Below are 21,618 nucleotides of genomic sequence, written 5' to 3'. Positions count from 1 at the left end.
GAAAACGATCCTGACAAACATATGGCGGTAATCTCACGCAGATATATTGTTTATTACCAACTTAACTTGGTGTTGGTGGTTCCATGGGATGTTCTGAATGACCCATTCTTGATAATCGTACCTCCAAAAATTGGCCTCCCTGACTATTTAAATCTAGTCTGCAGCTTTTGTACCACTCTGTTTCAAAGAAACGGAAAGGGAGGGTTATAGGCAAAGAAAAGCAAAGGAAAACACTGTTATTTGTCTATTTAGGCGGGGTTCGAATAATGAAACCCCTGTACAAAAAAGGTGGTTTCTCCAAGTGCCATGCTTCTCTTGTTGTGCCACCAGCCCGAAGGTTCCTGTGATATTGTTAATTTGATATATATACCTGCAACACATGAGCCATTACGGGTACCTAGGTCAAGGCCGAAGCCAGACAAGACTGTGTGCCGGTCACCCACAAGGAAGGGGATACAACGGAAAGATCATCCCATTGCCTTCCAGCAATACTTAGTAGGTAGGTAGGGAGACGGCCTTGTTACCTCGCACAATTAGAAATACCCATATCGTACTTGCCCAAGATGAAGCTCGCCAGTACGATAGGTACCTGAGTTAGTAGGTAGCCGGCGACCAAGTTCCTTCCGATTTGATGGCGAGAGCCCGAGAACCAGCGTTGAAAGGGAAGGAACCTGTCCGCCAGCTGCCCGCAACAGATCAACAGTAGAGCGAGGGAAGGAACCTCCAGCTTCCAGCCAGACCAGTGGGAAACTGGGGCACTATAAAATCCTGGGCTTCCGTCTGTTGATGCTTTTCTTTTCTTTTCTTCTCATGCTTCTCTTGTTGAAGGTGGTTTACCCCGGGTCAAACCGGGGGGGACCCTTTCTTCAAGATATCACAATTTTTGGAACCTATGGCTGTGCTTCTCTTGCTCGGTAGTCTTGAGTAGCTTCTTCTGCCAAGGGTCTGTCTGTTGTATCCTTCGGGCTTCGGGCTATCCGTGTGAACAATTTTTCGAAACCTCACGCTTGACTTTTAGTCTCGCAACATCTCTTTTTTTTCATTGAGTTCTGGGCTTTATGCTTGGTCTTGAAGAAGAAAACCACAATCTTGTCCATATTGGGCTGGAGAGTTTACCCACTAAGGCAGGGCCCCTGAGTTGCGATTTGAATTTGAGCCCTTCAAATACGATGTCCAGTAGATTTAGCTGTTAGCCAGGAAAGTACAGGCCTCAAGCTCCGTCGAAACCCCTTCATGTATGTATTTGCTGTCGAATGCGACAAAGCTAGACAAAACAGACTGATAGATGCATCGGCAATGGTACAATGGACACTCGTCCGTGCTTCTAAAACATCTGCTGTAGATATAGCAGGCCCTGCAAACTAGTAAATGCTCAGATGGAAGCCATGGGTATGAGGACCGTAGTCATGTGCGATGGTGTTGGGCAGTGAACAACAGAGAACAGTAAGTTCGAGTCTTACATCGTGTCTAACTCGACGCGGACTGATGACAGAAGGTGACGACTAATGTGTAGCCTGGCTTCTTGAACGGAATCGGGAAAGCAATAGGTCCTTTCCTTATACCAATATGCAAGAAGGGCTTGACGTCGTGAATCCGATTGGCAATCCAAATATGATGGTCAGATACTTCTGCAGCGACACTGGGTTGAAGACAGCCGTTCTTTGGAGGTTTCGGGTAGGAAAGGACCTGTCGTTCATTGGATATTTCAAGATCTTCAACTTTGATGGACCACATAGGCATGGCCCAGGTTTATCAACATTCTTTGAACTGGAACATGAGCTGAGGCCCTCGAAACACTACTATCCGCAACTTACCTCTTCTCTGGCACTTCAATCATGTCTCCATATTCTTTATCCAACACTCTCACGTAGCCGTTTTATAACAATGGCACCGTCACCGTTTCTCCAAGAGCTGGCTCAAGTCCACTACCTACCTACTCGGGGGCAGTAACGAGCCTCAGGCATTCGAGGGTTTTGCAGGTATTCTGCATTCTGCACGGTGTTAGGGATGGCGGTTTATTCCCTCCCGAGTCACATCCATCCCTAACAGCAGCGGTTAGACCATAGCGAATAATGTAAACGTATATGTCGATGAGGATGGCAACAGGATCGGGTCCCGCACTAGGATAAGTGTACGGACGGTAGGAGATCGCAATGAAGCTGAGGGAGCCGGAGGGACGAGATGGGTCTATCTCTCGGAATTGATAGAAGCACATATTTTTCGGGTTCCCGTATAAGGAAGAACTCGAAAGTATCACCGTGGCTGGAAAGATTCCGATTTGAACCTCCCCGGATGCCATACGGAGAAAGTTGAACACTTCGGGCACTGGTCAGGGGTGATAATCCCAAGACCTCCCTCAGCGTAAAGTGACGCATTTTCTGTTTACTGGAGGGCGAGGAAGAAATGAACCGATAACGGTGGGAAGCCCCACGCCACAAGTCAGCACCGGGAATAACACATCTCGATACCCTTACTACCTAGACTCATAGTATGAGTCTAGGTAGGTAGGTACGGATAGGTAGTACTGCTTCCGACGCCTCAGTTGCATGTTGGGTTTCAACGCTGGAGGGAATCTATATCAGCTTACATTTAGCAGGCCAACATTGAGGATACCAATGCGGTATCTCCAAAGGAGAACACAGCGTGTTTCGCAGTCCAACAAACAGGTCTCAACTACAACCAAGGCCCTTAACACATAACAAATGTTTTCTGCTTGTAATGATGGTATCGTTGTTGGTTTACCTCCAGGTTGCAAGCAAGTTACGTCTGTATGTTGATACCTGTCACTATCCGTGATCATGAGAAACACAGAGACTTAGCTAGAAGCCATAGCAATCTGAGGTTAAGTGCTTGGGTGTGAAACGACTATTGACCTACCAAATCCAGGAGCTTTTGTAAGTCAATGAAATTGATTTTGGTTTCGCTGTGCAGGTTTGATTTCAATTCCTGCCCCGGACCGATAGTTTTTCCACCCCGCTACGTTTTTGCGATGGACAGGCGACCAACCTTTACAGACAACGTCACGACTGTCAAACAAACATCACAACCATGGATTCCACACAAGTCAAGGCTGCTGTCATCAAGCAGGTCCAGCAGGAGGCCAACTTGGTTAACGCCCGCACTCTCATTGAGGTTCGTCCATTTCGCAATTCCTTACCTTCTGCCCAAGACTAACAATAGCTTACGACAGAAACTCCAAGAGACTTGCTTTGAGAAGTGCGTCCCCAAGCCCGGAACTTCTCTATCGAGCGGCGAGACGACTTGCATGACCAGCTGCATGGAGAAGTACATGGCCGCTTGGAACATGGTCAACGCAGCATACATTGCCCGATTAAGGCAAGAGTCTGCTAGCTTGCAGAATTGAAGACGCGAAGATTCTCAAAATAAAAAAACCAACGGCTTGCGACAATTTTCATGAAAGCGCAAGATTGTAACATATTGTGACAACACGGGTCGGATGACGCCCACGGGGAGATGTTATCATGTACCAAGAACCGATCAAGGATAGAACAGGGCAATAGACGAATCGGAGGAGATATGACTGGGATGTTGTGTCAAAAGCCATGCCATGTCATTGTACACAACCTTCTTCAATTCCCGAGTTTGGGCATCTAAGTTCCACCAGCGGCCTTCTTCGCTTCTTCGGCCGCTCGTTTTCGAGCTAGGTATCGTTCCTTCGCACTTAAGATCTCGCCCTCTGTCTTCCGGCTCTTCGATGCTCGCTCAGCTTCTTCCCTTTGTGCCGCTTCTTCATCTCGTGATCGCTTCATTGACTGCTCGAGCTGCTCCTCGATCATGCGTGACTGTCGTTCTCGTTGAGCTTGTTTTCTTCCAAACTGTTGATTTGCGACATCCTTCCGCGGCCGCTCAGCTTGTCGTTCCGCCTCGCGTTGGACTGATTCTTTCTTCTTTACGCCAACGTTTAAGCCACCCCTGAGAAGCTGGCGCTTGTCCACTACTTGACCGTCTTCGTTGATGGCAACTGTGGCGCCCTTCTCGTTAAGCTCCTTGGCGACATCGGCCTCTGTCTTCTCCTTCTCTTGCTTGCCAGCATCTGCATCATCCTCCTCCTCGGGTGCGCCGTGCTTAACCTTTTCCTCAGCCGCCCTAACAGCATCCGAATGCCTTTGCTCATCTTTATCGAGGAGTTTTCTGTAGAAGGCAGACATGCCACCACTCTCATTCTTCTTTGCCTCTGCCTCTTCCCGTCTCCTCTCTTCCTCTTCAAGCCTCTTATTCTCTTCCTGTTGCTTACGATATGCTTCTGTGACAAACTTTTCCTTGTCGGCAAATTCCTCCCCTTCGGCCTCTCGCTCCCGCGCAATTTTCTTCTCCTCGGCAATTAATGCGTCACGCTTCCGTATGTCGGCTGCCTGCAGGATATTTTTCATATATTTTGGCTGTTTTTCTTGATCCTCCTTCGTGACCTGTTTCTTTGGTTTGAGAGAATCGTAAACAGAATCGTACTCGTAGACGCTAGCATCGACTTCCGTGGCAGCCTCAGCGTTTCTTCGTGATGCTAGAGAGCTTGAGAGATCACCAAACATTATATTTGGCTGACCCTTGGATTTGAGCTTCGGGGGTTGAGTAGGAGGGCCACTCTTCGGTTTGCCTAATTTGGGGTTGTTGGATTTTGCGTTATGAGCCCGGCCAAGGTCATTGAACTCTCCAATCTCTTCAACTTTGCCCTCTGCGACTGTGCCTTCGTTGTCGGAATCATCATCGTCACCAAACATCGGCCTTCGTTTTGGTGGAGGGGGCTTCGACGCGCCTGGCTTCTTGCTAAGGTTGAGGCCGAAGGCCAATGGTTTGCTCATATTGGGCGCTCTTATAGATCGCTGTGATATGGCTTGGGTCAAGTATAGGTAGGTTGAACACGTATAGACGCAACGCGATGTTGGAAATGGTGGGCCTGGTAAATGGAGGAGGTTAAGGTTGAAGAGTCTTGGCTGGGGAATGCGACAGAGGTGGAAAGCTCAGCGGAGACACCTGAGAATCAAGGTCACATTTGATTGGGATAGGATGGAAATATAGAAACTTGCGCAGGGGTTTTGATAATAAGAGGAAACCTTTAGGCTGAGCAGTCAGAATATACGTAGTTTATTGTTTTTCTTTCTAATGCATTTCTGCTTATGATAACGTCTTTTTGAGTCGCGTGGATATGATCGATACTGTACCTTTACAGTGGGGTGGCGTCTATACAGGCCACTAGCGCCCCCATGACGTGATTGGACAACCACGACCTTCGGGGGAGGATAGGTGTGCAACCTTCAAACGTACTGTAGAATCCTTAGGTAGATACGGATCTGTTTTCCTAAATCTTTACTCAACAAGCTGATCTTCAATATTCGCGATATCATGGAGTCTTGCTCGACATGTGCAATCATCCTCTCCTCAACGCCAGCGTACACGGAAGAGAAGCTATCTCTTCCGCAAGATCGTCGAGTCGCATGCTGTGCGAGAATCATCTGTGGCAAATGTATCCATGTTCGTCATCTGTCTAAACAATCATTTTTTATCTAGGCTGAAGCTGATACTCTTTCTTGGTAGAAGAACGAGCGATTTGCCGACTATTGTCCATACTGTCAGGTTTCGACCGGACCGACGTCTCTGCCGCAGGGGTTGAGGGAACCGCCGGCTTATACATCGCTGCCGTCGTCCAGTTCGAGGACTACACATATCTCTGGCGCGCCGCCACCATACTCCGTAGCCTCATCTACGCCGAATGCCGACGACGAGAAGGCAGCATTGGCGCAGGCTGCTACCAAAGAAGATGCTCCGGATATCCTGCATTTCCTTGACCATCGCCATGACAGCATCAGCTCCTTATCTCTTCGATACGGCGTGCCCGCTCATGCTCTGCGACGAAGTAACAACATCACGAGTGACCACTTGCTTCTCGGAAGACGAACCGTGTTGATTCCTGGAGAGTATTACAGGGGCGGAGTTAGCCTCTCACCACGGCCCATCGAGGGCGAAGATGAGGAGCTGAGGAAGGGCAAGATTCGCCGCTTCATGACATCCTGCAAAGTCTCCGACTATGACATTGCTGTGCTGTACTTGGAGCAATCTAGCTATGATCTGGAGAACGCTGTTACAGCATATTTGGACGATGAAACATGGGAGCAAGAAAATCCAGCCTCTGGCAAGGGCAAGAAGGCCGACAAATATAAAAACCGTGGCCCGTTTTGGAGAGGACTCTGATCGAGCTTCGGGTTGAGTATGAGATTCATGGTTGGTACCGCGTTGCGGTTCTCAACACACGATTCGGTTCGCTGATTACCTATTTTCTTCCAAGACAGGGACTTTTAGGCCTGTACGTTAACGCCGCCAACAACCCAAACACTTCAAGTTTTGTACAATAGCTTCATAGGATATACTAAAGATACCGCTTTCCTTCATCAGAATGCAGACCGCGTACGAATATCCTAAAGTTTAGTCAGCACACTGCGAGGACACAAATGTTGGGTCAAGGAGAACTTACAGAAATCTTCCGCTCGATCTCTCGGACCGATCGGTCCAATTCGCCGGCAATCATAAGCTTCTTGTCGTTGGGCAAGAGGTTGTACCGTTCGCATAGATCGCCATCAATGACCCCCTTGACAGGAGCATAATAGCCGCGATACATAAGATGATCTCGTCCGGCGAGCGGGGGGTCCTCGGTCCTCAGGTGTTGTTCGAGATTCTGGAAGAAGTCCGCATCTTCACGGCTGACAAATGGTATGAAAACCCCGATAGTGCCCATGATACCGCTCCATAGTAAAATTTCCTGCCCACCAACAACCAGACTCGTTTTGGTGATACTGGTCGGTATGTCCTGTGTATAGAAGTGGCACATCAGACTCACTCTGTGAGGTGTACCGTGAAGATATTCTCGCGCATTGATAAGATGCAAGCCCGTTTGCTCCTCGTCAGCCTCTTCACTGGCCTTCTCAGGGCAGCGGACAATGAACATATTTCCGAACTTATCACCGCCAGCCACCGACTCGTAATCTACCATGGTCGTGCATGTGGTCCACCTTGCGATAGTATCATCAACAAAGGGAATGAGTTTGTTCGACGCAGGCTTGTATACCACGTAGGTTACGCCCTGTTGAACATCACCGACGATAATTCGACTGCCCTGGGTGTTCAGCGACACGATCTGCTGCGCTGCTACTTCAGCCTGAGATTTGCGAAGCATCTGTCTCATGCCGAGATCATATATACGCAACTGTGTTCCAACTGCAACAGCCACTCTTCCCTGGAAAGCCAAAAGAGCCAGAGGTGGTTCTTCGATCTTGGTTTTGTGAATGAACTCAAGTTCTCGCCCCCCATCTTGAAATCGGTAAATGTGTAGATATCCTTCGCTGTAGCTGCGAGGATTGACCACCATGTCTTTGCCGGTACCAACTACCAAAAAGCTCTCGTTATCTTGACTTGAAAAAGACACGATTGCTGCACTGACTGCCGCTTCATTGTTCTCCAGATTAATCGTTTGCACAACCTGTCCTTCCTCGGAAAGCGGATCTATCACATTAATGCAAGATGCCCATCGACGCGTACCTTTGGGATACCCAAAATCTTCAGGTGGGAGCACTCTGGAATCACCGTTGACGATTTTAGGGTCTGCCAAAAGTTGGGCACGTAACTCAGGTGGTAAGGTGTTGTTGTCTGCCTCGATGGTATAGAAGAGAGGCTGGTCAGGGTGCTTTACAAGTTTCTTCGGGGTATAAGTCAAAGGGATTGATTTCTGGATGAGCGTATCGCCAAGCCGATCGATATTAAAAATTCTGCCAGTGTTAGTGCATGCCTCGTTTTACGATGCCACAAAAACATTATAGGAATGTGTTGCTTCAGTAGGAACAATTGGAAAAATGCGTAATAGGCCTCACTGCTTATAGCATAGGATCCCGTTTTCTCATCATATGCAACTGGATATCAGGTGTAACAAAAAGGAATAGAAACGTACCGTAATGATTGACCTTGAATACCGACAATGCCTTCTTCGCACTGCTCACTACTGAAGTTCCAACCCCACTCAAGGTCGACGTAGTTTAAGGGCGTCACCACAAAACCTTTTGTGATCGGGTCTGAGTAACCAAGCCAAGGCCTGGAGCTGAGACCAAGCACACACGTCTTGCCTTGAACTGTGACCTGGAAAAGTCGGACTTCTTTGGGACCGAGGAACTTTTGACGTGTGTCGGTCAACTCACCAGTGACTTCGTCAAGAACTGTCCTGAGATAGACACCAGAGTGTAGACCGATGTGGAGATAGAGGGTAGAACCGCCAGACGAGGAGTCATCCATTGCGATGATTGCCAGCGATGTTGGCGCAGCCGTAAGAGCCTGAACTGACTTGTTTTCCAAAGTCGATTCTGGATCTAGGCTGAGTATGCGGACAGTGCAGTCGTCACAACCAACGGCTAGAAATGAACTTCTCAATCGTCCTTCGGGGACGTCACCCAGACTTAGGCAAGTAACGGTACCGAACATCTCCTTCTTTTCGTCATACTCAGCCAGTGAGCCGTCCGCATCCATCTCGAAGTAGACGATCTCACCAGAACTGAGAGCGACAGCGACCTGATGAGCATTGGCTGTAGCAGCAACAATGGAGCGATGTTGCGGGGCGGCCCACTCATTGACATGACCATTACGCACATGTCGAATGCCCTTGGGATGAACCTGGATCAGTCCATCGTCACCAAGGAGCTGCGCCGCTAGCGTTGGAACACTTGTGAGAAAACCAGAGTCACTGACTTCCTCAACAGTCTCACCAATACTGAGGACTAGCGTACCGTTGGTAAATGATAGTACTATGTAGGCATCGTACTGTTCTGAGCGATTCAGCTTCAGCGTCCAAACAGCAGAAGGAATTCCAGGCAGTTCAGAGGCAACAATCTCGTTGACTTCCAAGCCATGCTTGAGCATCCTGAAGCTACTTCGGGGGCCATTGCCACAAATCGTGTAGATTTGAGGGGCGTCTTCTCCAGTGAGATTTGCGACTTTGCAATCTAGGAGGGGGTTCATAGCAGGAATGCTCTCGACTAGGGCCAGATTTTCAGTTGGCCGAGGGTGGAAGTAAACTGGTTCGTAAGAAGCCCTGGGATCCGCTGGGAAGTCATCACTATAGAACTCTAGCTCCTCATCGTCATCACCGAGCTTTTCAAATTGGTAAAATGAGTAGTTACCAAACTGAGAAGCAACGTAGAGGAAACCGCTCTTCAAGATGCAGAGACTTGAGGCGACCGGAACGGTGTCAAAATACTTGATCTTGAGTCTTTTGACTTCTCCAGTGGGGTTGCCTTCCTCATCCTCAATCATATCAATCGAGAGTTTGAAGAGATCACCGTCATCTGTTTGAAGGAGGAAGAAAAATGCGCCTGCACTGCCTTTCAGCTTGTGCATGATACCAGACACTATCGTGCGCTTGCGGTTTGGATCCTCAGTGGCGCCGCGTCGACGAGGGATGGCGACACGGAATGCTTCCTGATTCGAGTGTCGATATGTGATATTTTCTTCACCGCACACCAGCACACCACTAGGCCCATCATTCCCACCGGGGACCTGGAACAGAATTGAGGCTGTTGGGTCAACAGGGTCTGACCACTTGCGCACAACGTGATTGAGTCCCAAATCAAGCTCGTAATAGACCAGTTGAGTGTCCAACTCTTCCATTGCTTGGCCGGTCGAGTCTTGGTCAATCTCAGAGTAGTCAATCTCGAGCGCCGCAAACACTGGGTTCGAGTAGCCAACATCAAGTGCAACCATGGAGATGACCAGGACGCCAGGTTTGTGGGCCTCGAGCGGTGACGAGATTGTGAGCTCGGCTTGTGAGTTACGGTTGAGAACATAGACAAGTTTGTTCTTCTCAGTTGAGGCTATCAAGCATGCTCTGCCTTTAGGGTCGCAGGCTAGATACTCGCCAGGAATGACTCTCCGTACACCAGATTTGCCAAAAGTTTCGAGATGTAAACGGTGAAAGCGGTTTTGTGCAGGGAGGTACTCAATGATTGTGATACGACCAGAATCGGACGCAATGATCAAGTAGTCTGGAAGATTTGTTAGCTTTGAGATTCTTGCGACAGGACATCAAGTACTCGGTAGCGCTGTGGTCGACGCGTCTGTGGCATCGCTTTCGAATATCACTAAGTGATTTTCCTGAGAGGGGAATTGGAATGACTTACCCTTATTGCTACCAGCTAACCGAAAAGCGGCGAGGGAACGGATGATGCCAAAGACATCATGTGATAGGAGGGTAATTACCTTTCCCTGGGATGGATCGGGCCTTAGTAGGGAGAGCTGCGAGCCAGCAGCAGTGATGATTAGCTGTTCTCTAGTGCCTGCGAACTGGCCCAGGACCGCTTGCGTGACGTTTGTCGGCGGCTGAACTGTCAGCGAGTACATGAACATGTTCGACGTGGTCGCCATGTTTGCGGCTAGGCGCAGATGAGCCTGCGCGGCTTCAAAGACAAAGGCAGGTCTGATTGTGTCGCGTCGAAGCTGATAGTTGGAGCTTTTTGAAACTTGAGCGAGCTTTGATGTCAAAAGTTTGGCGCGCTTCGGAGGAATTATTTTGCGGCACAGACGATTGTGGTCCGAGCTCTTTGAATTATCCCACTTCAGCGATATCAGGCCTTCCGAAGAAATCTAGGTATTGAACTGTGTCGGATCTGGCTGGTTTTGTCTATAAGATGGAGCCCAATCTGATGAAAGCAGCCTCGAGCATCTGTGGGCAATGTTCTGCAACTGTTCGGAGGCAATTGGCCTCTGGAGCGGCAGCTAGGCCATGGATGAGGATATCAGCCCATCATATCCGCAGACATTCAACTACCAAGGACCAAAGAAGAGCTTCGCCCACGCTCAAGAATAGGGACTTTTCCACTTCCTCAGTGACAAAATCCGAGGCCACCGCACCTATGACCAACAAGTCGTCTCCGTCACCATTACGCCTGAGTCAAGACAACCTCTTTCACCCGTTTTCAAAGTCGCCAGTACCAGAGTTCAGGCAACGAGCTGCTTTTATGCGACAGCATGCCTACTGTCCTCACCCCGACCATCAGCAAACGAAGCTCCCTACCATTGCCCCGAAACCCGAGGACCCCGAGGCTGCGAAAGGAACCCAGCCGCCCCAGCACGTCAACTTTGAATGCCCAGACTGTGGCTTACCAGTTTATTGCTGCGAGGAACATTGGATGGATGATTACGAAAAGCACTTGGAAGTTTGCGACACTCTTAGACAAATTAACGAAGATGACCACGATTTGCGCTCGGGCCGAGTATTCGAAGAAGGCAACCTCCCAGATCTTCAGATGGAACATGCGGCGATCAACATGACCAATTGGGATACTTTCATGTATACAAGAGAGTTTGATGCTGTAAACTCTGATCGTCAGATGAGACAGATCACCCGGCTCTTGACTTATCCCGTAACCATTGGCAGTATTCTCCATGAACTTAGCCCTTACAGCATCAAGGCTGGAGAGCGAATGACCACAGAGGGATTGAAGAGTTTCAGCGGTTAGTGCAACGACTGACCAGAGAATAGCCATGAACTGATTGATGATACCAGCATTGAGATACAACTTGCATCCTCCCAAGTCAGGTCGAGGAACTGGCGTTGGTGAGCTTAAACCCGAAGCACCAGCTGTCAGAATTTTCATTCTGGGAGCTCGTGCTGAATCCTCTCTCCCTCGACCTGCTTGGGTTCAGCTGGCACATATGTTCCCCGAGGCCAGACTACACCTCATCTTTGTTGGGCCTGAAAGCATGGCCAACCGTGACGACGAGTTCCCGTTGCCAGAACGTACCCCTTCAAACCCCTTTGGAGCCGTGGTAGAGGATCGCGTCTGGTACAAGATGAAGATAAGTACAATCGTGGATTACTACCACACAGTCCACCAGACGCAGCACTTTGCGCCGTATGATCCTTATTTTGACTGCTTTGTGCTATTTCACCCCGGTCTGGGTCATCCTGCAAGCAGTCACGAGTGGGAAGAAACCCTACCGCTTCTCCTTGAGACTAAGATCCCTATTATCAGCACAGGCTATACCCAGTTTGATATGGAACGCGACGTCGAGTGGGTGAACAAGAAGTCGAAGGGCGAGTTTGATATCCTCCTGCAGCCTGGAGAGAATGTTTTCAGGAGTCTTCGATGGGATCTGAACGACATGGACCCCCAGGATGTCAGCTGTGGTAACTGGGGGGTGTGGGCATTCCGTGGTAAGAGGTATGTTGTTGTCAATCCGTTGTTGAAGACGAGCTGAGCTGACCGTACAATTGCAGATATGAGACGGCCACAAGGGACGCCTGAATATAGCCTTGTGTAGACAAAAGAGAGGAGGAGGCAGTTGTACCAATAATGTACAGAATCTGTAGTATATCTAGGTGCCGGCTGGCAGTATTCATAGGACCGGAAGCATTTCTCATTCCTCTTTGAGTTACAAATTTCTGAGGATGAGTGGTAGCAGAAAAAGCACATCTCTCGAAACAGGATTTCTACGTTTCCGTCACTGAAAATTACCCCAGCTCAGGGTTAGTAGCTACCGTACCTTGCCTAGTCGGTATGGTAGGCTTGGTAGGTAGGTACTGATTACCTGTTCTATGGCTTGAAGTGTATTCAATCAAGTTATACCACTTTAATCTGTTTGGAATGCTCATTGCTGCTACTCCGGAAGTTACAGCATGGGTAGGTAAGGTACCTTAGGTACACCTAACTTAGGTATCTCATACATGTGGGCTCCCCGCGCATGCAGCGCACGGTTCAGGTGACGGGCCAACCCGTGCCGTGCGCGGGCAGGAGCCAGGAGCCAGGAGCTTAACATGGAATAAATGTAGTCTACCTATGCGGCCTGCCCTGCGACCCGATGTTAACTTGACTTCAACCCCAAACCTCGAAATCGAGCATCCCTCAAACTCGCCATCGCCATCGCCATCTTCCTCCCGCTGACTGACCAGGTCATGATACTGGAGACTCGCCGATCACTTCGGTCATGACCGCTACCCCCTCTATGGCTCCGGCCGTGCCTCCTGCCCGTCCGCCAGCCCCACGCCCCAAATCGGTTGCCTTTGATACCGAGCCGCCGACCTCTGCCGATATGGCCTCTCCTACTCGCCGTCCTTTGCGCTCTAATGCTACCGATCCCTTGTCCGACCGAGCGACTTCGCTTCTGATACGCCGTACCCTCTGCTCCCCTCAGCTGGGAGAGAAGAGCCGCGATTCGCAAGTGCCTATAGACGAGCTGCTTCCACCATTGACTAGTCGCAACGATGTTGACCTTCAGTTGTACGCTCTTCTTGCTATTGTCATGAGGGAATTCGTGCAGAGCTGGTATAGCAAAATCACTACGGATGAACACTTTGTATCAGAGATATTACACATTATCGCCCACTGTTCCCGAGCCTTGGAACAGCGGTTCCGCAAGGTTGATCTAGAGAGCCTCGTGTTGGATGAGATACCTGACTTGCTGGACAAACATATAACATGTGAGGTCTTGAACTCTAATGCTGTTCCTATCTAACCGTGACCAGCGTACCGTATCTCTCATAGCCCTATCGCCAGACAGCCTGTTGAGGTCGACCCTCGAGAGGCCTACCACGCCATGTGCCCTCTGCCACACCTCGCACCAGTCCCCCATCCAGATTGCCCAGACACGATATCCGACCAGAAAGAGAATGAAGCGTTGTATCGCCAATTGCTGGTTCAGGGCGTCCTCGCGATTCTATTGCCCACAGAAGACCTCGAGAACCCTTGTCTCACGTCTCTCGTGGAACAGATATTTTCAGAGCTTATCATTGGTAACATCATAGCCAATAAGGCCTCTCAGCCATGGATGCTGTATGAGGGCATCTGCATCACGGCCAGGGTTTTGCGACAGAGAAAAGACCAAGGGGTAGTGGTTGCAGAGACCCAAAACGATGCCGGTAGGCCCAAGGTTGACGTAAAAGGCCGTCGCAGCTGGTCTGTAAGGTCTATGTTCCTTGCCGTTATTCAGCTTGGGATGCTGTTAGTTGCCTCGCTCCGGTTTATCACGACTGCTCTGGTGATGGCATCGTCCCTTCCCGCTAGGGCCACGCCCTTGGATGAGAAAGAAGCTTTGCTGGATCACGACAAGTCTCCGCCGAGGTCATTCGACCCCGTTAAGGCGCCGATCCTATCGTGTCGGGTATGGACATGTCTTGGAAATTTGTTTGAGCTCAGCTTGCGCATGCCTTGGCTGGATGGATTTCTATCACTTTTACAATACGGCGCGGTCAACGGACCTGGACGAATCGCTGGCCACGATGGCCCTATTGACAGGTAAGATATGAGCGTCTCTATTCCACTTCCACTTTCACACACCTACACCGTCACCAGACAGTTTTCACCTCGCATGAGTCTCAAGTCACTGGACCTCCTGAAGCTCCAGTGAGCTTTCAGGACAATAACTTCTTCAGCGGCACAGGCATGGTCAAACGGCCCGCCTCGTCTTGGGAGCGGCCCATGCCGTCTATGACCTCTTCCAAACCGCCATCTTCGCACGCCCATGCAACCCACACAGCCCATAATTTCAACACGAGGACTATGAAACCAAGACAAGACCTTTTTTCTTGTCATATTCCGCGAGGTCGCGATCATGATTGATATGGGTCTTGGGATTTGGGCTTTCAACCAATCGAAAGGCATAGCGCTGTCTTTGACACCTGATTGCTTGACAAGGTGCACGAAGCTAGGCATTTTCATCCAGCGAAATGTCAAGATTACGCGCCCTGCCCATGTCAGCTTCTCCAAGGGGACCACCCGCTCTTTGACGATGCAGCAATGAGCTTGAATTGACTCTCGCTCCGTGCCGCGCCACCCGTCAGAAGGCTACCTTTATCAGTTCCGGCGAGGTTATGCTATACTGGCCTGTGGAAACCATACTCAAGATTTTCACCGCAGTCTTGGCCACAACTCTCGCGAACCTTCCAGGATCGGTCTGGCTTGACCGGGCTGGTCTGACCGGTCGGTCTCAACTCTTTCTCAGAGCCCGAGACATGTTGGACCCATCAGAGTCTTCTGCACCCTCCACACGGAGCTGTTTACACGATCCTTGACGACGAAGGAGTGGTTCGAGAACAGAGCTGACTGGTCATATGCTACCCACACTCAACCGCGACCTGATTGTAAACCTGTTGTGTAATCTCACATCTCTATCTGCATGAGAGACCTATACCAACATGGACGATGAATGCGCCTCCTCATTCATTTCCCCGCACCTTGCAAGCCTCATCTTGTAGAGCTTTCCCTGGTCCCAATTATATCCATATCCATCTAACGTGGGACGGATCAACATGAAGACACCACTTTATGCGCCAGCCCAGAGAGAGTGAAAGCCAATAGGCTAATGATTGCCTCGTCTCGCCTGGAGCCTTGTTGCTCATCCTCACGCTGCATTGCAGTGCATCGCATCACATCGGCTAGCCCGACATACACTCGACGTGCCCCTTATTGCATATTTCGTTTCCGATCATTGAACCCCCCACGTTGTACTACCTCGAATACAGAGTAAGGCCAATATGTGCTAACCTATCTCTCTCATAGACTCCTCTCGCATCACATTAATTCCCTCTTCTCTCCCTCGAATCTGCCCCCTCTTCTGCGTACCCTTCGCGGTGTCCTCTTTCCCAACAATGCCCCTGGTAAGACGACCTTGTTCCCACCATCGTCCGAGGCCGAGCTGCAAGCCCTGCGTCGTAGAGCCGCTAAGTCTCTTTGGGGGTTGCTACCGAAGGGTGTGGGAAGGCTTTATTTTGGTGGTCGCTTATGGCGGCAAAGTGCGGAGAGCGAGGGTGATTTATCAGAAGACGAGGATCTGGTAGATGAAATGGAGAGGCTGCTCCTTGTGCTGGACGATGAGTACTGCAACAAGCATCTGATGTACAGCATTCTTGAGCTGCTACTTGCTCGCTTGATGCCTGAACTGACGGAGAAAAGCGTGACGGAGCTTTGGGAAGAAAGACTTGGCTGAATAGATCTGTAGACGCTCTTTTAGACTGACGATACCCCTTTGTTGATAAGTTAATAATGCTTAATCAGAGTTCAGAGAAATCACAGCAATATGGAACGATAAGAGTCAAGAGCAAGGACATTCCAAAATGCACAAATGCCGCCCATTCAACTAAAGAAGGGATGCCCTCGACTGCCAGACATTTGACCACCTCCAGTACACCCTCGAGCTTCTCGTGGGCTGCCTTCAACTAGCATCAGCACTCGTTCCCTCTACCAAAGAGCCTCTTCAGCCTCTTTTCCGTTGCCATCCTGAAAAGCATAGCGACCTCAACAAGGCGCTTTGTAAACCATGTGCCATCTCGTTCCCTGTAACATGTCATGCCATACATACCCATGCCGTGCCGTGCCTCGCAGCAGATACCTTCTCGTCTTCGAACAGAATATAGACAAGAAATGATGATGATATAAAGAAACGAGCGTATACGCAGACAATTAATCCCTCCACGTTAATGCCGTAAAATGCAACCAGAAAAAAAAAAAAAAAAAGATATGCATGGAAAATAAAGAACATTCAGAAAAGGAAACAAACATTGGCAAAAGCATCATGTTGCGTTTCCCCTTAAACTGTTGTTGCCGAGATCGTACCCCTTTCATGCTACCATGTTGACCTTGACCCCATCATTCCCACCTCTTTCTGATCATTTGTCTCTCCCTTCGCACCTCGTTTCCGAAACGAGCAATTTTCAATTGTAACTTCGTGTGGACGACTGTTTGTATATGGTTCTTCGGGCTCGCGCGAGCGGTAGAATAAACTTTCCAAGGGTGGTATAAGGTATAAGAAAAAGTTCGCTCCCGTTCACCTGGGTTGTTTGTTATTTTGATGGGGGGGTTTTTTTTTTAATAAAGAAAAGAATAGTCGGCCAAAGTGCGGTTGAAAATGCAAAACAGACTCAACAAACAGTTCAAATCGTGGCCAGTGCCATCGTTTTGAATGCTCTTATAGTCCGTTACCCGCGTGAGCAGGGCGGTGACCCAAAATGGCCCCAACCACGATATTCTAAGCACCCTTATGCCCTCAGGGAAATCCCATTTGAAAAGAGACTTGATTGATAAGACATAGGTACGAAAAAGAAACACACAGCCAATGCTATGAGCATGGCCCGACTTCAAGCCGATTCCATCTTGGTCGATAGTAGGACAGGGGCTTCAACATCACCTTCCGGGATTCGAGAGAGTCCTCCTATCGACGGTCTACCTTGGTGGATCTTGAGCTTTTTGGTCAGCTGAACGATTGACATATAATCGTTAGAGTCGAAAGTGCCAGCAGTTTGTATGTAGTTCAGGAGTGTCTGTGCGGCCCGGCGGGCGTCCTCCTGGGAGGGCGAGACTGGAGATGAATCGAGAGGTGTGGATGAAGTAGCACTTGTCGCTGCTGTGGATCGATTTATACTTGAGTTGCTGCTACTGCGGCGTAGCATTGGAGGGGGTGAGTTGACGTTTGTATCGATACTAAACGGCGCCTGAAGTTCATGCTGCGGCGATTCTAAAGCCGAAGACGGCGCGGTTGAAGATGGAGGGTGACGGGGAGTTATTGGTTCCGTTGACGATGAGACTTGATTCACGTAGTCAATGTTGAGTGACGGGAATGTGTTGCTTCTTTTCTCTCTGTGCTGGTAATCGGTACCTCGAAGTTGATCCATGGGGAATCCTCCCACATTGGGGTCAGGGGAGAAAGTAAAAGTTCCAGTCGGGCTCATGGTTCCAGCTGAGAATGAAGAGGCTGTGTTATCTCGAAAGTCGCTCGAAAGTGAGGTTGTTGACTGGGACTCGGGATGCTTATACCCGAAGTCGAAGTCTATTCCATCAACGTGTGCCTCCTCATCACTCCGACTGCCTGAAAGCGGTGAAAGCTGGCCCGTTGGCGAAGGCGATAGATCGCTGGACTTCGAGGTAAGTGTCGAGAGTCTTGCACTATCCGGAATGTTTGCCTCTGAAGCCCGCCTCATGAGCTTGCCTGGTCCAATTCCATGCTTTTGTTTAAACTTTTGCAGCCAGCTGCTATTCAAATTATTCAAGACACTCTCCTGGTTTCCACTCGCATGAGCAAAAAGCCTCGCCTGTTCCATAATCTCCTCGTCGCTGACTTGGAACCCTCGCTGTTGCTGCCTCCTGACGTAGTTGCTGAGTGTCCGGTCGAAATCTGGATGCTTGCCCTTGCCACGCTTGACAGCGGCATTTTCTGGCTCTTGGTCTCGCTTTAGATACTGATCTTTATGCCTCAAAACCTTGGAAACGGTGCTGTTGTCAAGTTTGTCAGATTCTCCATGGCGAATTGTAACTTTGGATCCAAAAATGCCTACCTTCTTTCAACGCCGAATCGGGCTCCAATATCGGCTTGTCGGGTACCAGGGTTATCTTCATGGAATTGGCACATGGCTCGTTTCTGTTCCGTGGTAAGAGTCTTCCTCGATTTCTCGTGCTGTGTCGGTAACCTAGGGGGCTCCACAGGCGGTGCGCTGGTAGCAGGTGTCATTGATAAGGGTGGTGCTGAGTAACTCTGTGGCGGAGCAGGGTTTGTCAGTTGGCTCGGCCAAGTTGTATTCAAAAGTGGCAGTTGATGGTGAGCCATAGGAGTTGGGGATGGCTGTATCATCTGATGTGTTTGCGGTGGAGGAGGAGGCATTCGATTTATTGATTCCGAGGGCAGTCCATGACTGACAAAGGCGCCAAAGGATGGATATTCAGTCAAGGGGCTTGCGCTATATGGGCTTTGACTGTAAGGGCTCATGCTTGTCCAGGCATCGCTCCCATATCCATTACTCTGGGCCATGGTGCTATCATGTCCCATTGCAGTTGTCCCATTGGGGTTGTTCATTGTTGTATGTGCTGCCTAGCTGGCACCGGATAAGGAAAAAGGAGGCTTTGAAGCCGTTTAATATACTGATAGATCCAACAGTCTCGTCTGCGAGAATTTTCAGTGAACAAGGGGCGAAACGATTGGTGCCGAGTTCCTGGAAGCTGGGAGCTTGGAGCTGGGAGCTGGGAGCTGTGTTGGAGGGAACAAAAAGACTTGGTGTGATGTTGCTCACATTTGACACCAGTCGATGAAGAGATGCATCGTCTTGCCCGAATTGGTTCCTAAAAGTGCAAAAGTGAATTGAATCCACGTTTACCGTCGATCCCTCCAGTTCCAGCTCAGGGCAATTTGTTCCGTGTTAGACAAGAGTTGATTATATTGCAGCAAACCTTTTGCGTAGCCCAACGAAGCACACGAACAACGCAAGCACTCAAACCCGCAGCAGGTTCAGCCTTAACGGCGGTGTAGTGGAGTTAGGAACTCGTCAGGTCGCAGAAAGTTGACCTCAACTTCTGAACTTCGAGCCGGTTGCTTGTTTGTGAGCCGTCTTTTTCTCCGACAGGAAACGGCTTGTCTTCCAACACACAAGTACACCAAAGTGAGACACGGCGGGAAGTTTCTTTTACTTGCTTTTTCCTCGTTGAGCTCGTGGAGATTGCGGAGACAGTAGAACCGACTCAGGATAAACGCGGCAGGGCAATGTACAAAGGCAAGACAAGGACGGATTGAGTCGGTGGAGGGTGGGCCGGCGGATGAGAAAGCCACAGGGCAGCGAGCCGTAACGATGCCTAGAAAGGACCGCCAGTAGCTCGATCCGGACGGCAATCTCAAGACAGAGTTTTGATGGTGGACCGCAAAACTTGAGGCGGACGTTCCAACACGAGGCCAGGCCGTTAGGAGTATATCGTTTTCAAGATGTGTAGTGCAGTATAGCGTAGTGCAAACAAGCGAGACCTAAAGCCATTCGCACCGCTACATATGTAAAGATGAGACCCCAGAGGTCGAGCTTCTCCATATACATATGCAGAACGCACGAAGAATACCGACGAGGGTGTGGGGGGTTTCCCTCACAAGGGGGGAGGGGTGTCTCCTGTGACTGCGAGCGATCAAGGAGTGGTGCGTGTGGGAGGGTAGTGGGTAAAAGCCAGGAAGCTGCATGTACAGAGTAGACAACCGATGAATTCTGAAGACGCCGTCTAAGTGTGTGTACAGTACATGTGCATTTAGGTGTGGATGAAGCTGATAAAGAAGGAGAATGGCTCAAACCGTGTATGACAGGACGTTGAACGCTCAGCGGGAGACTTCACGCGTGTAGGCAAGACAGGCTCACACACAGACACATAGTCACCCGCCAACAAGCGCAGCAAATTATTCAGAATCTGAAATCGCAAAAAAACAGACCTTCGAGGTAATGGGATGGACGCTTTCGGATTCGGGGATAGACCGGTGAGCTAGGGTATAGTACTATGGAGCTCTCAGCCGACTCTTCTTCTTGTTGTTGATCCTGGCCAGGTCATCGCCAGGTCGGGAAAAGCAAGAGAATCGTCAGCAGTTGAAAGAAGACGTACGTGGGTAGGCACAAAATCCCTGGCCCGCAGCCATCTGATAGGTGAAGACTGTCTAAGGAAAGGGTTTTCAATCAAACCAATTCCCATAGACACAAGCTTCTGATCAACGGAACGGGAAGCGGAAGAAGCAACGAGTAAAGCATAATGGGCCGTGGGATAAGACCAGGGAAGTCCTCTCTGGTCATGCCGTTCCTCTGAAGGTAATAGGGTTTCCTCGTATCCCCCTCCCTTGACTGTAGATTTTTACCTTTCCGGAAGGGTTGGTTATGTTTTCAGACCTGTCAGCCCATTTCACCCTCTTATCCCGCTCCTGCTATGTTGCGTAGTAGAAGATTGGTCCTGCCCTCATGAAGGTTGAGCAATGGGAGGGCTCAGAGCCCGTGAGGATGAGGTCAGAAGATGGGGCGTCCCGTATCAGTGTCCACTGCCGGGTACTGTATAGAGGAGAAGGAAGAAAATGTCGCGCCCGAGCTAGAGAGATAGTCCATCTGAAAACCATCGACTTGCAGCTTTCATAGGGCATCTCTGTCTAATCTAGAAAGCGCGGCGCGCCAAAATCCATGCACTTCGATGGGAAGTGGCTAACTAGGCTCGGTTTAAACTGGAGAAGGTGAGAGAGAGTTGTAATAGGTCAGACCTTTCTCCCGAACGGAGTCCACTTCGACAGTTGGTCACCTGTTAGAACAGATCCCCCCAGACGAAACCTGGTCAGTCCAGGCTTGGGAGCCTAAGCTCTGAATCGTAATATTAACATGCCGGTTCTAGTATAATATTCAGTCCCGGACGGGACAGCGGTAACAAGGAATCGAAATGCCACAAAGTAAGATCGACTGACGGGACACGGATTAGATACAGAGCATGCAGCAAAAGAATTGCAGCGGCATGCCCGGCCGCTCGAGAGCAGGGGTATACGATGACCCATGTGCTTGATGTAAAGGAAATTCCAATGACCAAGGATGATTATCGCTGACCACGAGCGGGTTGACATTAACTTTGGGGTCTGCTCCATCGATGAAAAGTGAAAATGACACCGAGGCATGGGTGACAGCGAGGATACCAACTCAGCTTATTAGCCCGAAACACAAGAATCGTTCAGCTTCAGCCTCGAGCGGATCAGCCCGCGGCCTCATCTCTTTCTCTCTGATAGACTGATGCACACTCTCCTTGCCTTCCCGAGCACATAGCTCTGATACACGGAGCACTTCAAGGTCAAAGCCCGACCGGAAAGCGAGATCCGGGAGCT

The 21,618-nt window shown here is 49.8% G+C and overlaps 7 protein-coding genes across 7 annotated transcripts; 4 read left to right on the top strand and 3 right to left on the bottom strand.

Moving 5' to 3' along the window:
- Positions 1 to 3,048: 3,048 nt before the first annotated feature.
- Positions 3,049 to 3,364, top strand: FSUBG_6532 (mitochondrial import inner membrane translocase subunit TIM13; the record flags this gene model as incomplete). The annotated part of the gene is made up of 2 exons (XM_036684741.1): positions 3,049 to 3,132; positions 3,191 to 3,364. The coding sequence occupies 2 exons, from the start codon at positions 3,049 to 3,051 to the stop codon at positions 3,362 to 3,364; spliced, it is 258 nt and encodes an 85-aa protein (XP_036537967.1).
- A 247-nt stretch (positions 3,365 to 3,611) lies between these two features.
- Positions 3,612 to 4,817, bottom strand: FSUBG_6531 (coiled-coil domain protein; the record flags this gene model as incomplete). Its single annotated transcript, XM_036684740.1, has 1 exon — positions 3,612 to 4,817. The coding sequence occupies one exon, from the start codon at positions 4,815 to 4,817 to the stop codon at positions 3,612 to 3,614; it is 1,206 nt and encodes a 401-aa protein (XP_036537966.1).
- Positions 4,818 to 5,375: 558 nt separating this feature from the next.
- On the top strand, positions 5,376 to 6,204 carry FSUBG_6530 (uncharacterized protein; the record flags this gene model as incomplete). Its single annotated transcript, XM_036684739.1, has 2 exons — positions 5,376 to 5,455; positions 5,664 to 6,204. The coding sequence occupies 2 exons, from the start codon at positions 5,376 to 5,378 to the stop codon at positions 6,202 to 6,204; spliced, it is 621 nt and encodes a 206-aa protein (XP_036537965.1).
- A 197-nt stretch (positions 6,205 to 6,401) lies between these two features.
- Positions 6,402 to 10,410, bottom strand: FSUBG_6529 (pre-mRNA-splicing factor RSE1; the record flags this gene model as incomplete). The annotated part of the gene is made up of 4 exons (XM_036684737.1): positions 6,402 to 6,428; positions 6,485 to 7,772; positions 7,952 to 10,031; positions 10,167 to 10,410. The coding sequence occupies 4 exons, from the start codon at positions 10,408 to 10,410 to the stop codon at positions 6,402 to 6,404; spliced, it is 3,639 nt and encodes a 1,212-aa protein (XP_036537964.1).
- A 488-nt stretch (positions 10,411 to 10,898) lies between these two features.
- On the top strand, positions 10,899 to 12,293 carry FSUBG_6528 (uncharacterized protein; the record flags this gene model as incomplete). Its single annotated transcript, XM_036684736.1, has 3 exons — positions 10,899 to 11,499; positions 11,552 to 12,209; positions 12,266 to 12,293. The coding sequence occupies 3 exons, from the start codon at positions 10,899 to 10,901 to the stop codon at positions 12,291 to 12,293; spliced, it is 1,287 nt and encodes a 428-aa protein (XP_036537963.1).
- Positions 12,294 to 12,972: 679 nt separating this feature from the next.
- FSUBG_6527 (uncharacterized protein) lies at positions 12,973 to 15,969 on the top strand (the record flags this gene model as incomplete). The annotated part of the gene is made up of 5 exons (XM_036684735.1): positions 12,973 to 13,465; positions 13,511 to 14,279; positions 14,337 to 14,387; positions 14,779 to 14,997; positions 15,543 to 15,969. The coding sequence occupies 5 exons, from the start codon at positions 12,973 to 12,975 to the stop codon at positions 15,967 to 15,969; spliced, it is 1,959 nt and encodes a 652-aa protein (XP_036537962.1).
- Positions 15,970 to 17,116: 1,147 nt separating this feature from the next.
- Positions 17,117 to 18,825, bottom strand: FSUBG_6526 (centromere binding B; the record flags this gene model as incomplete). The annotated part of the gene is made up of 2 exons (XM_036684734.1): positions 17,117 to 18,248; positions 18,311 to 18,825. 2 exons carry the CDS (start codon positions 18,823 to 18,825, stop codon positions 17,117 to 17,119), a joined length of 1,647 nt encoding a protein of 548 aa, XP_036537961.1.
- Between the last annotated feature and the right edge of the window lie 2,793 nt (positions 18,826 to 21,618).

The sequence above is a fragment of the Fusarium subglutinans genome (genome assembly GCF_013396075.1).
Source record: "Fusarium subglutinans strain NRRL 66333 chromosome Unknown NRRL66333_c0000068, whole genome shotgun sequence".
In the NCBI taxonomy this organism is placed as follows: domain Eukaryota; kingdom Fungi; phylum Ascomycota; class Sordariomycetes; order Hypocreales; family Nectriaceae; genus Fusarium; species Fusarium subglutinans.
Note: the sequence above shows the minus strand (reverse complement) of the source record. Positions and strands in the feature narration are given on the sequence as shown.